At 37.2% G+C, this 17,699-nt stretch overlaps 1 protein-coding gene across 4 annotated transcripts in view; it reads right to left on the reverse strand.

Annotated features, from left to right (window-relative positions):
• The window catches only part of lama2 (laminin, alpha 2), a 498,600-nt gene that overhangs the window by 249,160 nt on the left and 231,741 nt on the right, over window positions 1-17,699 (reverse strand). For all 4 annotated transcript variants that reach the window (XM_061987117.2, XM_061987118.2, XM_061987116.2 and 1 more), the window contains exons 19-20: window positions 17,016-17,143; window positions 9,391-9,477 (exon numbers count right to left, since the gene is read on the reverse strand). In XM_061987117.2, the coding sequence (XP_061843101.2) occupies window positions 9,391-9,477; window positions 17,016-17,143 (215 nt within the window). The remainder of the gene's footprint in view (window positions 1-9,390; window positions 9,478-17,015; window positions 17,144-17,699) is intronic.

Genomic DNA, 17,699 nt, shown 5'->3' on the forward strand with positions numbered 1-17,699 from the left:
TATTTCTTTTTTTATTTTAGTAGTGTCAATCTCGTTTTCATTGAGGGCCACACAATGTATAATAACCTCATTATTTTATTAAATAATTAGCTATGTATTTGATTATATTTTTCTACATACAAATTGATGGATAGTTTGCTTTGAAATCAAGGTGAAAAGCAGCAGTTTAAATACAGTCGTGGTCAAAAGTTTGCATACACTTGTAAAGAACATGATGACATGGCTGTCTAGAGCAGGGGTAGGGAACCTACGGCTCTAAAGCCAGATGTGGCTCTTTTGATGACTGCATCTGGCTTTCAGATAAATCTTAGCGGACACTGCTTAACACGATAAGTAATGAATAATTCTGCTGGTAATCACAGTGTTAAAAATAACCACGTATCAACTAGACTACAAAGCCATCAGCAAAACCATGCAGCACCAGAAGTCGCATTAATGGTAAGATAAGAGACTTATTATACTCTAAAAATGTTGGTCTTACTTAAAAATGCACGCATTTAGTTGTATTCATTGTTAAAAAATATTATACCGCTCTCACGGAAATACATTTTAAAATATTTGGCTTTCATGGCTCTCTCAGCCAAAAAGGTTCCCAACCCCTGGTCTAGAGTTTGCAATCATTTCTACAACTCTTATTTTTTTGTGATAGAGTGATTGGAGCACATACTTGTTGGTCACAAAAAACATTCATGAAGTTTGGTTCTTTTATGAATTTATTATGGGTCTACTGAAAATGTGACCAAATCTGCTGGGTCAAAAGTATACATACAGCAATGTTAATATTTAGTTACATGTCCCTTAGCAAGTTTCACTGCAATAATGCGCTTTTGGTAGCCATCCACAAGCTTCTGGCAAGCTTCTGGTTGAATTTTTGACCACTCCTCTTGACAAAATTGGTGCAGTTCAGCTAAATTTGTTGGTTTTCTGAAATGGACTTGTTTCTTCAGCATTGTCCACACAGGACTTTGGGAAGGCCATTCTAAAACCTTAATTCTAGCCTGATTTAGCCATTCTCTTACCACTTTTGACGTGTGTTTGGGGTCATTGTCCTGTTGGAACACCCAACTGCGCCCAAGACCCAGTCTCTGGGCTGATGATTTTAGGTTGTCCTGAAGAACTTGGAGGTAATCCTCATTTGTCATTGTCCCATTTACTCTCTGTAAAGCACCTGTTCCATTTGCAGCAAAACAGGCCCAGAGCATAATACTACCACCACCATGCTTGACGGTAGGATAAGTGTTCCTAAGCTAAATTTTTGTTTCATCTGACCACAGAACTTTCCTCCAGGTCTTATCTTTGTCCATGTGAAACTTCATGGATGTTTTTTGTGACCAACAAGTATGTGCTCCAATCACTCTACCACAAAAAAATAAGAGTTGTAGAAATTATTGAAAACTCAAGACAGCCATGACATTATGTTCTTTACAAGTGTATGTAAACTTTTGACCACGACCGAATGTATATGATAAGATATACTTTTTTTCATCCCAAAATGGGGAAATTCTGTGGTTGCGGTGCAGATTTTACAAACTGTAAAAAAAACAAACAATGGAAGACTAAAAATGTGTTATAAATAACATTTATGCATATTGGACACTAAACTATTGCAGACAAACATTAGGGACAGTCCTATATTAATATTCACATTTGGTCCTTTTTTATCTATGTGTGGTGCAAGCACAGCACTACTACTGCTCAACTATATCTTTGAGTATTTTTATGACAATAAAACTGACAAAGTAGTGTCAGGGAGGGATTACAGAAGATGCCCAATTAGGAGGAGTGGGCTGCTTAAAAAGAGAAACAGATGATGAACCAACAGACTGTTATTGGATTAAGGAAGGATTTTTCCAAACTGTGACGCTTGAAAAAAATGCACATATAAAAAAACTAACCCAATTATATACACTCACGAGCCACATTATTAGATACAGTACTCCAGCGTAATTTAATATGATCCAATAAAACCCTATATTGCCTCTTGTTTTACTATAAAATGCAGGGTTATTAACTGGCGGCCCGGGGCCAAGAACGACCCGGGAATGACAAGATAAGGGCCCAGACCGACACCGTAACATTTCTGCAGAAATTTTCTAAAAAGATAGAGTGCTCCTGTTGTATGAACTTGGACCACTGTAAACACATTGGTGAATTCTTATATTGACATTTTAACCTCGTTAGCAAATAGAACACAATGATTAGCATGACTGAGGTGTCAAAAATGACCCCACCGGTTTTTATTCTTCAAAATCTTTTAAGTGAAAGGTTGTAATATATTCATATCACAGGTATTCCTCATAAAACATTTTCGTGACTTGAGGCCATTTGCATTTTTATCTATGATTCCAATAATTTTAAGGATTTGCAGTTTTTGTATCACTACCCCACTTTTCCACAACTGGCGCCAAAAGTGACCTCAAGCAGTTCCTATGGAATCTTCTAAAAACCTTAAATTCAACACAACTCTGACTGTCCCACTTACACATCTGATGTCATCTCTCACATCTGATGCAACTTTGACTGTCAATACTGTCCCACTTACACATCTGATGTCATCTCTCACATCTGATGCAACTTTGACTGTCAATACTGTCCCACTTACACATCTGATGTCATCTTTCACATCTGATGCAACGTTGACTGTCAATACTGTCCCACTTACACATCTGATGTCATCTCTCACATCTGACGCAATTTTGACTGTCAATACTGTCCCACTTACACATCTGGTGTCATCTCTCACATTTGATGCAATTTTTACTGTCAATACTGTCCCACTACATATCTGATGTCATCTCTCACATCGGATGACTCTTTGACTGTCAATACTGTCTCACTTACACATCTGATGTCATCTCTCACATCTGATGCAACGTTGACTGTCAATACTGTCCCACTTCACCCCTTGCTCCTGATGGCTGCTGGTTAGCGCCTTGCATGGCAGCTCCCGCCATCAGTGTGTGAATGTGTGTGTGAATGGGTGAATGTGGTAATACTGTCAAAGCGCTTTGAGTACCTTGATGATAGAAAAGCGCTATACAAGTATAACCCATTTATCATTTATTTACACATCTGATGTCATCTCTCACATCTGACGCAATTTTGACTGTCAATACTGTCTCACTTACACATCTGGTGTCATCTCTCACATCTGATGCAATTTTGACTGTCAATACTGTCCCACTTACACATCTGATGTCATCTCTCACATCGGATGCAACTTTGACTGTCAATACTGTCCCACTTACACATTTGGTGTCATCTCTCACATCTGATGCAACTTTGACTGTCAATACTGTCTCACTTACACATCTGATGTCATCTCTCACATCTGATGCAACGTTGACTGTCAATACTGTCCCACTTACACATCTGTCATCTCTCACATCTGATGCAATTTTGACTGTCAATACTGTCCCACTTACACATCTGGTGTCATCTCTCACATCTGATGCAATTTTGACTGTCAATACTGTCCCACTTACACATCTGATGTCATCTCTCACATCGGATGCAACTTTGACTGTCAATACTGTCCCACTTACACATCTGATGTCATCTCTCACATCTGATGCAACTTTGACTCTCAATACTGTCCCACTTACACATCTGGTGTCATCTCTCATATCTGACGCAACTTTGACTGTCAATACTGTCCCACTTACACATCTGATGTCATCTCTCACATCTGATGCAAATTTGACTGTCAATACTGTCTCACTTACACATCTGATGTCATCTCTCACATCTGCTGCAACTTTGACTCTCAATACTGTCTCACTTACACATCTGATGTCATCTCTCACATCTGATGCAACTTTGACTGTCAATACTGTCCCACTTACACATCTGGTGTCATCTCTCACATCTGATGCAATTTTGACTGTCAATACTGTCCCACTTACACATCTGATGTCATCTCTCACATCTGATGCAACTTTGACTGTCAATACTGTCCCACTTACACATTTGGTGTCATCTCTCACATCTGATGCAACTTTGACTGTCAATACTGTCTCACTTACACATCTGATGTCATCTCTCACATCTGATGCAACGTTGACTGTCAATACTGTCCCACTTACACATCTGTCATCTCTCACATCTGATGCAATTTTGACTGTCAATACTGTCCCACTTACACATCTGGTGTCATCTCTCACATCTGATGCAATTTTGACTGTCAATACTGTCCCACTACACATCTGATGTCATCTCTCACATCAGATGCAACTTTGACTGTCAATACTGTCCCACTTACACATCTGGTGTCATCTCTCACATCTGATGCAACTTTGACTGTCAATACTGTCCCACTTACACATCTGATGTCATCTCTTACATCGGATGCAACTTTGACTATCAATACAGTTCCACTTACACATCTGATGTCCGCATTCTCACCACCCGGGAGGTAATTTTCACACAGCAGCATACATGTATTGTCTCCATTTATGAACCTTTTATTAATTGACGGATTATAATGTATGATATAATTAGTTATTAAATGTGTGATCAGATGAACCTACTTTGTTCAGCTAACAGTATTGTATTCAGGTAGGTAACAGTATTGTGTTAGCTAACAGTAGCTAACAGTTTTGTTAGCTAACACGTACACACACGATCAAGATAATTTTTGTTTTGTAGGTTTAAGTGTATATATATATTGTGCTCCTGAGTTAATGTTGCTGATCAATTTGAATTTATTATTATTTATTGAGTTTGTTTATTTTTATTTTTCAAATGGTTCAAGTTGGTCAGACATTTGTAATTTAAAAAGGAATTAAAATATATTTTTAATTTCAGGCAAATTGATGCATTGTAAATATTTTCTGTTACACACTAAAACAATGTTAAGTTACTATGTTATAAATTGATCTATATTTCATTATTTTTTTGTTAGTAAGGATACAATGTTATGCAGAGGTGTACTTATAACAATTTTATTTAAAAAATTTAATTTTTAGTCGCGGCGGGGGGGCGTAAGAAAATAATTGAGGAGCAATGCTGTAACTTATTTACTTCACATGCAGTCAGTAGTCTTTTGTTCAACTTCTTTAGTTGTACTAGAGTTGTTCCTCAAGGTTCCATCTTAGGTCCTCTCTATTTCATCATTTAGGATGGTTAACTGCTAGCCCGTGAGTTCAGTTAAAAAAACTTGTGGGACTTACATTTTGCAGCAGATTCTTAAAAACACTCAAGTGTTGTCATAGAGATGATCTTTGACTGGCTTTTTTGCTGAAGGTTCTTAAAAACAGCACAGCGCTCAGCACACAATATATGGACCAAAATCAAATGTCTGCTCTAGAGGACATTGGTTCTCCGGAATGTACAAAATAAGACTAATGGTGCGTTCCATTTACCTCGAGGTTGGAAGTCGGGGATGGGAATGACATCACAGCTAAGCTAGAGAGTTTCAGTTACCAGGTCGGAAATCAAGATGACCACATCCATGAAAGCTATTCTTAAGTTTGCCTTGTATCAATATAAACAACTTATGGGAAAATATGCACTCTTTCTGCAACCTTCAGGCATGTCAGCAACCTTTGAGGAAATTTGACGTAAAAAAGAAGAAAATCTGCACAAAGCTGTCACCCAAGCCCCGAAAGAAAATTTTGAGAATCAAGACTACATTTCCTGCAATTGGGTGCATTTTCTACACTTCATTTTACCTTTAGGTTTATTCTCATCTACCAACCTCTTTTGGCTGTCTTTTTTGACACTTACATGTAATGTACCACATATTGTAGTCGATAATTTAGTAATATTTTTATCAGTGAAAATTCAATGTAAAATTCTATAATATGCATGGAATTAACTCATTTAGCAACTCTATCCTGTAGCCACGCCCACTAAGGTAATAAACTTCCTGTGTTGTGACCTCTGTTTACAATCCGTCACATCAAAAATATAACTTCTCGCTGGCTACTAATAAATGCTCTAGAACTACAACTGGCAGCAAAGTAGAAAGCTGTCATTGTTGTGGGTCTGAGAGTAAGCTAGCTAGATGATGCTAACTAGCAAGCTCCTCCCCGTCCTGCAACTCACTGTGGTGTTAAGGCAAAAAGAACAGCGAGTACCGGCAGGTGAGGCGAGCATTAAACATATTTTTAGATAATATTTTTTTTTTATATTTCATTGGAAAAAAAACGCGGAAGTGATATTTTGACGCAAAATAAATGAATGTAGAAATATGGGGGAAATAACTACAAAAGTACACTTCGTTCATTAACGGTGTTATAAAAAAAGATCAGTTAGAATAATACATAATGTTGGATATAGAGAACATACAAACCCTTTATTTATTGAATCAAAAATACTGAAATTCCACGACATAGTGAATTTGCAAACAGCTAAAATTATACACAAAGCAAACTATAACCTGCTAAAACCAAGAATATACAACAATTCTTCTCAACAAAAGGGGAGAAATATAACCTTAGAGAAAAATGTAATTTAAAACATTTGTACGCACGTACAACACTTAAGACCTTCATTATATCAGTATGTGGAATTAAATGATGGAATGGATTAAGCAAATAAATCAAACAATGTACTAATATGATCCACTTCAAGAAACTCTTCAAATTTAAAGTTTTTACAAAGTACAAAGTAGAAGAACCATGATAAACATTTTGAATGTATTTCATCCATCCATTCATTTTCTAGATAATCTTACTTATCTCACCATATGAAATATAACTTACTTCACCAAATATATATTTTTTTTTTTAAATTGTTATTACTTATGGAGTATATCATGAATAAATTGAGAACAGAAAGTGAACAAAAGTTTTAGTAACTGCTATGTAGGGATATCCGATAATGGCTTTTTGCCGATATCCGACATTCCGATATTGTCCAACTCTTTAATTACCGATACCGATATCAACCGATACCAACAGATATATGCAGTCGTGGAATTAACACATTATTATGCCTAATCTGGACAACCAGGTATGGTGAAGATAAGGTACTTTTTTTTAAAAATTCATAAAATAAGATAAATAAATTAAAAACATTTTCTTGAATAAAAAAGAAAGTAAAACAATATAAAAACAGTTACATAGAAACTAGTAATTCATGAAAATTAGTAAAATTAACTGTTAAAAGGTTAGTACTATTAGTGGACCAGCAGCACGCACAATCATGTGTGCTTACGGACTGTATCCCTTGCAGACTGTATTGATATATATTGATATATAATGTAGGAACCAGAATATTAATAACAGAAAGAAACAACCCTTTTGTGTGAATGAGTGTAAATGGGGTTGGGTTGGTGCACTAATTGCAAGTGTATCTTGTGTTTTTTATGTTGATTTAATAAAAAAATTTAAAAAACGATACCGATAATAAAAAAAATTATACCGATTATTTCCGATATTACATTTTAACACATTTATCGGCCGATAATATCGGCAGGCCGATATTATCGGACATCCCTACTGCTATGTAAAGGAAAAGGGGTAGGATTAATTAAGCTCTGCTTCTTCCTACTCCTTTTTGAACGTGTTGAATAAAGAAACTGGAAATTGTTGCACCGATACCGATATCAACCGATACCGATTCATCCATTCTTTCATTCTTTCACTCACAAAATAATCTTACTTATTTCAACATATGAAATGTAACTTACTTCACCAATTATTATTTATTTACTTATTTTATTGTGATTACTTATGGAGTATATTGTGAATAAATTGAGAACAGGAAGTGAACAAAAGTTTTAGCAACTGTTATGTAAAAGAAAAGGGGTAGGATTAAATAAGCTCTGCTTCTTCCTACTCCTTTTCGAACATGTTGAAAAGAGAAACTGGAGATTGTGATGTATCATGTTGTATACTTGCATGTTCAAAATAAACTCAAACTCAATTGTGATGCATCATGTTGTATGCATGCATGTTTGAAATAAACTCAAACTCAACTCAAAACTCAACAAACGCGTTTTTGCGGACATTTCACACGCCTGAACCTTGAAACACGGTGGATGAAGAGGAAACCGATGCAACTGCTAGCGATGTAGGACGTACATTCCACGTGAAAATAATGTAGTTTGCACTACAGTTACGTTACCATATATAAACGTACAAAAATGCATCGCTTATGGCCGATCTAGTGCTACTAAAACGAATCAGAAGAGCTGATAACAGATATTATATAAGCTTGTATTACTGTTTACACTCAAAGCAGCCATCTTTGAGAATACTCTGGCTTTAGGATATCCATTCTTTAGTTCAGGGATGTCAAACATGAGGCCGGAACAGGCCCGCGAACAGGTTCAATCCGGCCAGCGAGATGAGTTTGCTAAGTGTAAAATTGAGCTGCATCTAAAAGTGTCCATTGGATTCTGTTAGGCAAATTGTAAATAATGTAAATAATTCAATGTATACACCCTGATGATTATCTTGTGTGATGATGGTATTATGATGATAGTATATATGATAGTATATATCTGTATCATGAATCAATTTAAGTGGACCCTGACTTAAACAAGTTGAAAAACTTATTCGGGTGTTACCATTTAGTGGTCAATTGTACGGAATATGTACTTCACTGTGCAACCTACAAATAAAAGTCTCAATCAATCAATCAAAAGCAAATAGTTTATATAGGCACACGGTAAAGCGGGGGCTGCGACTCCTCCTCCTCGACCCAATTTAAACAAATAGGGGTAAAATAAACAATTGGTAACCTCACTTAACATGCTGCATGAGACACATTGATACAGTTCTGTGGAAATTATTTTCTTCTGTGCAAATTTAAAGAAAGTCAACAATGGAAATCACAAATGAGGTAGTTGATACATAGAAGCGTTTCTATTTATGCTTCATTTTGTTTTTGTTCAATCATAGATGGCCTGTGACTTAAACTTTAATTGGTTTGTAGAAACACTGAGAATAAGTCTAATTTCATTGTGTTCTTAATGGTGTTTTTAAAACTGAACCAAATTTTTTCCTCAGAATTTTCAACTAACTTAAAGTGTTTTGTCAGGACGATTATTCGTGATATGTACATTTTCAGAATGTCCTTATTGTATTTTGGGCCGAAGTAAAACAAAGAAAACAATCTGAAGTTGACGTAGTTGTATTTTTAAGTTATCCTGCCATGATTTTACCCATCCGGCCCACGTGGGAATAGATTTTCCTCCATGCGACCCCTGAGTTTGACACCCCTGCTTTAGTTGAAACTTCCGACTAGGAACTCGTAAATTCCGACTTTCCAGTACAAGTGGAAAGCCCCATAATAGTGACGGGAGATGTCTGGCCCTTAGCTTTCCGGAAACGTGGCCCCTGAAATAAGTTAGTTAAATATCCCTGATCTAGAGTACCCAGAACATTGTGATACACGTGATAAAGAACATGTTTTATTCCTATACGGAGTGTGAATTACCTGTCACATCGTGCTCCTGTGTGTCCAGGCTCACAGCGGTCACACAGCATCTCGCCTTCCTCGCTCAGGTGGCAGGTTGGACTGAAACTTATGTGGTCGCCGGGGCGGTAAGTTTTTTGTTGAAGTTGCAGATTAATTCCGTGGCGTTGTTCCACAGCAGAGAGAGGGTGGAAAAGAAAGAGGAGGAAGAAGAGAGAACACAAATGTGTTAAGGCCATTGTTCGTCTCCTTGCTCCTTACTTTCACTTTCAAGGCCTCACATTCACACACTCAAGTAGGCACACTGCGATTGCCGCACGGTTTGGTTTTGAAAATCAAATGCACCCTAAAAGAAGACCCCTAGAGTGAGACACAGAGAGTGGGAGTGTAACCCACCCTCTTCCATAAACTATAGATAGTTCTGCTGGCTCAGGTTCCGAGACCAGACTGAGTCACTGACTCTCTAAATGTGAGCTGGCTTGGGACGCCCACATGAATATGAAATATAATACATCAGAAAAATATACAGTAGGAGATACAAGACTGGAGGCAACTTTTCTCATTTAGTACACAAAAAAAAATGACAGTAAAAACTACGGCAAGCAATTGTTAAATAGCAACAGTAGAACATCGTTTAATCAAAAATTGTTTATCACAGTACCAAATGCAGTGGTTTCCTGCAAACCAAGAAACATTAGATAATAGGGTTGTACGGTATACCGGTATTAGTATAGTACCGCGATACTAATGAATCATATTTGGTACTATACCGACTCTGAAAAGTACCGGCCCGCCCCCTCGGTGCTCCCCCATTGGTGGATCTACACCTAATATCCACTGTAATGATACAAGTACAGTAGCGTATCTAGTCGATACTACTATGATTACGTCGATATTTTTTGGCATCACAACATATTCTTTCGTTTTTAAAAAAATGTATAGTATTTTTATAAACTCAGGAAATATGTCCCTGGACACATGAGGACTTTGAATATGACCAATGTATGATCCTGTAACTACAGGATTAGCAGCTAAATTAAGAGCCTTTGTTTGCTTACTTACTACTAAAAGACAAGTTGTCTCGTATGTTCACTATTTTATTTAAAGACAAACTTGCAATAAGAAACATATGTTTAATGTACCGTAAGATATTTTGTTCAAATTAAGCCAATAATAAAACATTTTGTGGTCCCCTTTATTTAGAAAAGTACCGAAAAATACAGTAGTCTGAAGTACAGTAATATGTTTACTATTGTGGTTGCACTTTGCAGTGCATTGCATCATTTTGCCCAACTCATGCTGAAAAAAACTGAGAAGCACAACCCCAATAGTAAACATTAATAATTAAAGCAGTGGTTCTTAAACTGTGTTCGATCGAACCCTAGGGGTTTGGTGAGTCGGCCTCAGGGGTTCGGCGGAGCCTGAGCCGTGGAGGTCAGGACACACCCGACTCATCGTGTAAATAAAAACTTCTCCCTATCAGTGGCCTAGTGGTTAGAGTGTCCGCCCTGAGATCGGTAGGTTGTGAGTTCAAACCCCGGCCGAGTCATACCAAAGACTATAAAAATGGGACCCATTACCTCCCTGCTTGGCACTCAGCATCAAGGGTTGGAATTGGGGGTTAAATCACCAAAAATGATTCCCGGGCGCGGCACCACTGCCCACTGCTCCCCTCACCTCCCAGGGGGTGAACAAGGGTGATGGGTCAAATGCATAGGACAAATTTCACCACACCTAATGTGTGACAATCATTGGTACTTTAACTTAGATGTGCACATTGTGGCCACACCAGCAGCACACCTGTCCTAAACCTGACTAAATACCAAGTTAATGACGCCAAAAGGGACAAGCGGTAGAAAATGGATGGATGGATGGATGGATGTTTTATTATTATCATCAAATGACAGCAGTCATTTCTATGGGATTATTTTCCAAAATAAGGGTTTTGGCCCACTTACAATGACAGTAACACAACATATTGTTTTTCATGAGCTGTGTACTAGTATTGTATGTCTGGGTGGGGGTCCTGCTTTGGAAATAATTTGTACCCCTTTCCGATACCGCATTTAGTTCCCACTAAAACATTCACATTTTGCACAATGAGATGTAAACATGGGATCATATGTACATTCCTGTAACTTTTTGTTTGTAAAATATATCTTTATTAGTATTTATTTAATATGATAACATCATTTCATGATTAATATTTATAAATTAAGATTAAATTAAGAAAAAAACATTTTATTTTTCACTAAAGAAGGGTTCGGTGAAAGCGCATATGAAACTGGTGGGGTTCAGTACCTCCAACAAGGTTAAGAACCACTGAATTAAAGCATTATTAGCTTTTTAAAGGGAGCATTTGAATGTTAAGCCATTAAAAATGGAACAGTTAATTAAAATGGACGTACTGTAGTTGACAGTGATGGCAAGATCTAGCAATTGACAGAAAGGGGATTCAAACCTGCTTGGATGTTAGTAATTGATCCCAAGTGTAGATGGAAATAGTAACTGATTTGTATTGATTGTCTTTAAATCACCACACTTCTTCCTCTTAATAAGATCTAAGTGAAACAGCCTGGCTGTTTGAGTGGCAGCTTTCAGTGGACATAGGGCGAGGGAATAGAGGGCTATTTTTAAGGGGCACCTCCAGGCTATTATTACTGCAGGGGGGGAATAACGGGAGGACAGAGAGAGGGAGAGAGAGATGTGTCTCTCTTTAGCTGCATCACCAACATTCTCAGCTGCTGCTGCCCGTGTGTGTGTGTGTGTGTGCGCGTGTGTGTGTGTGTGTGTGTGTGTGTGTGTGTGTGTGTGTGTGTGTGTGTGTGTGTGTGTGTGTGTGTGCTGGTGACTTTTGAGCTCTCTCATACAACACATGGAATTGACCATTTTGATTAACAAATTGCCCTAATATTTTACTGTAAGGTGACAAGAGCGTAAAATCAGTTGTCTTGTATGATGATCATGTCTTCCAATGAAGATGCTGTCGTGGGGGGAGGGACCGTTTTGCCTAAAGAAGCGCATGTAAAATGTTAATCAATGAATGACAGGGTAGGCTAGATGATTATGGTAAAAATAATGATCACGATTATTAAGATTGGTATTGAAATCACGATTAATAATGCGGTTGTTCAGTAATATGAAAACGAGTACCGTATTTTTCGGAGTATAAGTCGCACCGGAGTATAAGTCGCACCTGCCGAAAATGCATAATAAAGAAGGAAAAAAACATATAAGTCGCACTGGAGTATAAGTCGCATTTTTGGGGGAAATTTATTTGATAAAACACAACACCAAGAATAGACATTTGAAAGGCAATTTAAAATAAATAAAGAATAGTGAACAACAGGCTGAATAAGTGTACGTTATATGAGGCATAAATAACCAACTGAGAACGTGCCTGGTATGTTAACGTAACATATTATGGTAAGAGTCATTCAAATAACTATAACATATAGAACATGCTATACATTTACCAAACAATCTGTCACTCCTAATCGCAAAATCCCATGAAATCTTATACGTCTAGTCTCTTACGTGAATGAGCTAAATAAAATTATTTGATATTTTACGGTAATGTGTTAATAATTTCACACATAAGTCGCTCCTGAATATAAGTAGCACCCCCGGCCAAACTATAAAAAAAACTGCGACTTATAGTCCGAAAAATACGGTATTTGTTGTCCCACTTAAACTCAACTGGAAATATAATACACTCTGATACAAACTAGAGACGTTAAAAAAAAACTACCAAAAAACAGTAACAACAAAAAATCCAAATAATAGCAATACTGTATGAAAAGTTGTTCCTTTTTTAAATCAGTTGTTTACCTTTTTACACTTTTTTCACCACCATAGGTGTTCTTTTTGTGTTATAAATAAAATTGTATAAAATGTTTGTTAATTAATCGATGCAACAGATCTTTGGACAGTTTTGAACAGTATTTTAAGTCAAAGCATAATTATCATTTATTAAAAGTATCAATAAGTACATTATGCTTGTGTAAGGTACTTTTTAAAAACCTTTATTTTGTTGGCGCAGTCAGACCGGATGTTGCACACAGCACTGTTATTGTGAAAGGGGGAAGTGTGCTGCTGTTCTGAGCTTAACGAGTAAGGAGGCGACTTGAGGCTGTTTATAAAAAAAAAAAATGATAATAAACATTTTTTTATAAAGCACCTCTTAAGTTACTGCTGTCCTGTTTGTACGTCGATCTTACATCGATGATGTCGTTCACAACAACACATGCTGATGAGATGTGTATGAATGGAATAGATTGCTTTTGCTAGCTTTAGCTTCCTGGCCCTACTCCACATTGTTTAGTTTAGCATGTGTTTCGAGGATTAATGAGCGTTCCTGGAGCCATTATTTTCACAAATGTTCCTTCTCCTAACAATGACATATTTTCAGTCACATTAATGACCATTTCTGTGATATTCTGCATTTAACCACGGATTCAGTTTTATTGGCCAATTCTGTGATTCCGTTCGTAGTTACGTGAGCGCGGAAATCATATGATTTTAGTGATTATTGATTAGGCATACTAGCGCTGTGTCAAATAAAAAGTAGCAACCGTGGTGAGATCCCAAACCTTACAAGCTCAGGAATTTGCATGTACGTTTTTTTCCGATAACAGTATTTTTATAATCGTAAGAAGCCAAAATAAAAATTGAGATTAAAATCTGATTAATTGTCCAGCCCTATGACAAGGCGCTTAATATAAAATATTACCGCAAACATACTTCCTGCTCTATCACTTGTAAGAATATAATGGCACATTTCCCAACACATTTTAACCATGCCATATTGTGTGGGCGTTTTAAGTGTTTGAGCCTTTTTACAGTCATTCTTCTAGTTTTGCTAGCTTAATTTGAGTCCAAAGAAAGCAATGGACAAGCGAAAATTTCAATAAATATACACAGCGTTGTCGACACTGCCTTCCCTACCTCTCTCTCTCTCTCCCTTCTACTGCACGCAAACAATATTAACCGACAAGGTGAAGTGGATTTATTCCTAATTAATAGTTGAAGTTACCTGGCTGTTAAAATTAAGGAGTGTTGTGATTTCAAACTGAGTGCACCACAGGGCTAGTGACAGTGTGTCAATGAAGACAGTTAAGCGAGTTGTCATTTTTTGCTTTGTTATTCAATAGAAAGTTTGTTTATTTGATACACAGTACTGCATATCATTTTATTTTGTGGTCAATATTAGGAAATATTTTTACTAAAATATGGACTTTTGTCGAGGCTGGAACCCATTATATATATTTGCATTGTTTCTTATGGAGACATTTGCTTCAATATACAAGCTTTATTATTTGCGGACCCTGTTCAAGAAACAAAGAAGTTCGTAAATCAGGGTTCCGTTGTAAAACAACTCCAAGCAAGTGACAAATTACATTAAAATCATTAAAGTTATAGCCAATATCTGATCTTTTAATGCAATGTGCAGATATTAGTAAACAACTTTAAACAATTGATCTTGCTTCATTATTTGTATTCATGCAAAACATGTTCCTCCATATTTCTGTAGTAAAGAGCTCGAAAATACATCCTTTGTGCATTTATGGGCAAAAACACTTTTGTTCAATAAAAGTAGACTGTGACTTAATGACAATGAGAAAATAAAATATAGGTCCCAGGGTGAGACCAGTTGAAAACCTCTGGTCCAAACCATTACTGGTGGTTCTTTTCAATTAGCATTTAATAAAGATGTAGCAGATATGTATGTTTTTGTTTGCTCATATTTATTAGGGTAATGTCCGGGGATTTTAATAAAATATTTAAAAGTGCGAGCAGACCACAGAAAAATTATGGTAAATTCCGGACTATAAGCTGCATAATGCAAAAAGTTAAAAGAAACAAGCAAACACACTGAATTGGTGGGTTAATATTTGTACTATGGCGCTATCTTTTGGACGAGTTCGCTCACTGCAGGTACTGCAGTCCTGCATTGTCCTTCTGTTTAGACTAGAGCTTTCAACCGGAAGTACAATTGATGTTCGGTCTTCTAGCCGTTCATAGCGTTCCTACTCGTATGGATAGGTTGATTGGCAACACGAAATTGGCCCTAGTGTGTGAATGTTGTCTGTCTGTCTGTGTTGGCCCTGTGATGAGGTGGCGACTTGTCCAGGGTGTACCCCGCCTACCAACCGATTGCATCTGAGATAGGCTCCAGCACCCCCAGTAACCCCGAAACGGACAAGCGGTAGAAAATGGATGGATGGACAATATAACTAAAACAATTCTTACTTACTAAACCGTCCCATGTGTGATGTCTGTAAGAGTGTTTCCATGCATATTTGTGCGTGCTAATATAATGTAATCAAGCTAGTGTTCTTAGCATTAGCTAATATGATAACACGTTTACGAGTGTCTATGTTAGTATTATTAACTTACAATGGAATTATTTTAGTTTTGTTTCAGTTCCTAAACTCACCAAAACATCACCTTGGACTTATTGAGTAAATTTTGGCCAATAGGAGAGCTAGTTTCCGCAGCTAGCGGGTCCATGACGATGACTTCTGTTTTGTTTCGTCATCCGTATTACAGAAACCGTTTGGAAACAATTAAGCTATATAAATAAATATCTACAAAATCGTTGTGTAAATAACTCATTTCAGAAGTATATATCTGCGGCTTAATATATGGGGAAAAAAATGTCTTCTAAAATATATTGGGTGCGCTCTATAGCCTGGAAAATACCGTAATTCACAATGAAGTATTGTGTTAGAAATTGTTCTAGACAGAAAAAGTAGTAGGGTTAAATAAGCTCTGCTTCTTCCTACTCCTTTTCGAACATGTGATAATATAAAAACTGTACACATGTTGGAACATCACCATAGCACTTTATTTTCATTACTTTTTTTGTTGTTCTTTTCTCTTTTTAAAACTTTTTTTTTTAATTAAACATGTCCAAAATAAATATTTACAGTAGAAAGGGGATTCATATAGGCCCATTCATCGCGGTTTACCTGACAAATGAAATGTGACAAACTGGGGAGGGGGGTTGTCTCTACTATACATTACAATACAGTGAGAAAGTAAACAAAGTCTGGAGTGAGCAACAAAAATAAGTGCTAATAAAATCTGTTTTTTGTGGGAGTGAGTGAGAAGATCTCAAAAATTAAATGCCACTGTCTATGAGAATTGACCAATTATCATAATATAAATTAATAGCTATACATATTTTGTCTGATACTTTCAACATCACCATCCAATTGGATGCAAACCTGACCTTTAGAAGGTGATGATATTTAATTTATCAAGGCACACACCTGTCATTTGAGCCTTCCACGAAGAGGTAGCGCGCCAAAAAAAATAAAAAAAAGGTTTAACTTCTTAATGAGGCTCAAATCACCAGCTGTGTCAGCTTTTTTTTGGCACAATTTAATGCGATTGTACCAGCAGTGATGACATTTACACCAACTGCTGTGGTGATATTTCGTGTGCTGCCACCAGCAAGCGGCTGCTGTCGCTGTGATGCCTTTACAAAACATAAAGGAGTGGAGTGAAGGGGGAGAGGGGTGACGAGTGAGGTCGGAGAAGCAATTGAGCGCCACTGGGGGGGTCATGGGGTCAGCAGGGATAGATGGAGTGCTTTGATGGCAATGTTTACAATTAGTCTCAGCGTGTTGATAACTTACTTGTTACTAGGCAGACTCAGTGGGCAAGCGCAGAGCTGACAATCTGTAACTGACCCCCGGGTGGCGTTACCGTAGTAACCAGGTAGGCAGGTGTCACAGTGGGGGCCTGTGGTGTGGTGGGAGCAGTCCTGGAGGTGACAAATCATTAGTTTTATTCCTGAGGAATTGTATTATTTAAAAACAGTCTGCAAAACTATCTGGGGTCTTGCGACATTAAGCAAAAATGGCATCTCCCCATGAGAATCACAGCTTTTCTTCCAGTCACTCACACACATCAGAGATACAGACATGAGACAACCCAGCAGGCACAAGACATTAAAACAACGTTGAGAACTTGTTGAATTAGGTGCTGACGTTGGGCAACTCAAACATAACGTTGGAACAACATGCTTTTTGACGACGTTTATTCAATGTCAGGTTGTGTCATTGATATGACCATTGAATTTTGCTGATTTTCCAACCAATATTCGCCAACACAAATACAACGTGGAAACAACATGCCTTTTGACAACATTTATTTAACGTCAGGTTGAGACGTTGATTTGACCATTGAAATTTGGTCATTTCCCAACCAACAACGTGGGTCCAATGTTGGACATCAACGTTGTCTCAACAAAAACAACTACTCTGCAACGTTGTTTCGAAGTCAGTTTTAAAGGGCATGTATGTATAATCAACGTTGTA

The sequence above is a fragment of the Nerophis lumbriciformis genome, linkage group LG26 (genome assembly GCF_033978685.3).
Source record: "Nerophis lumbriciformis linkage group LG26, RoL_Nlum_v2.1, whole genome shotgun sequence".
NCBI classification, from domain to species: domain Eukaryota; kingdom Metazoa; phylum Chordata; class Actinopteri; order Syngnathiformes; family Syngnathidae; genus Nerophis; species Nerophis lumbriciformis.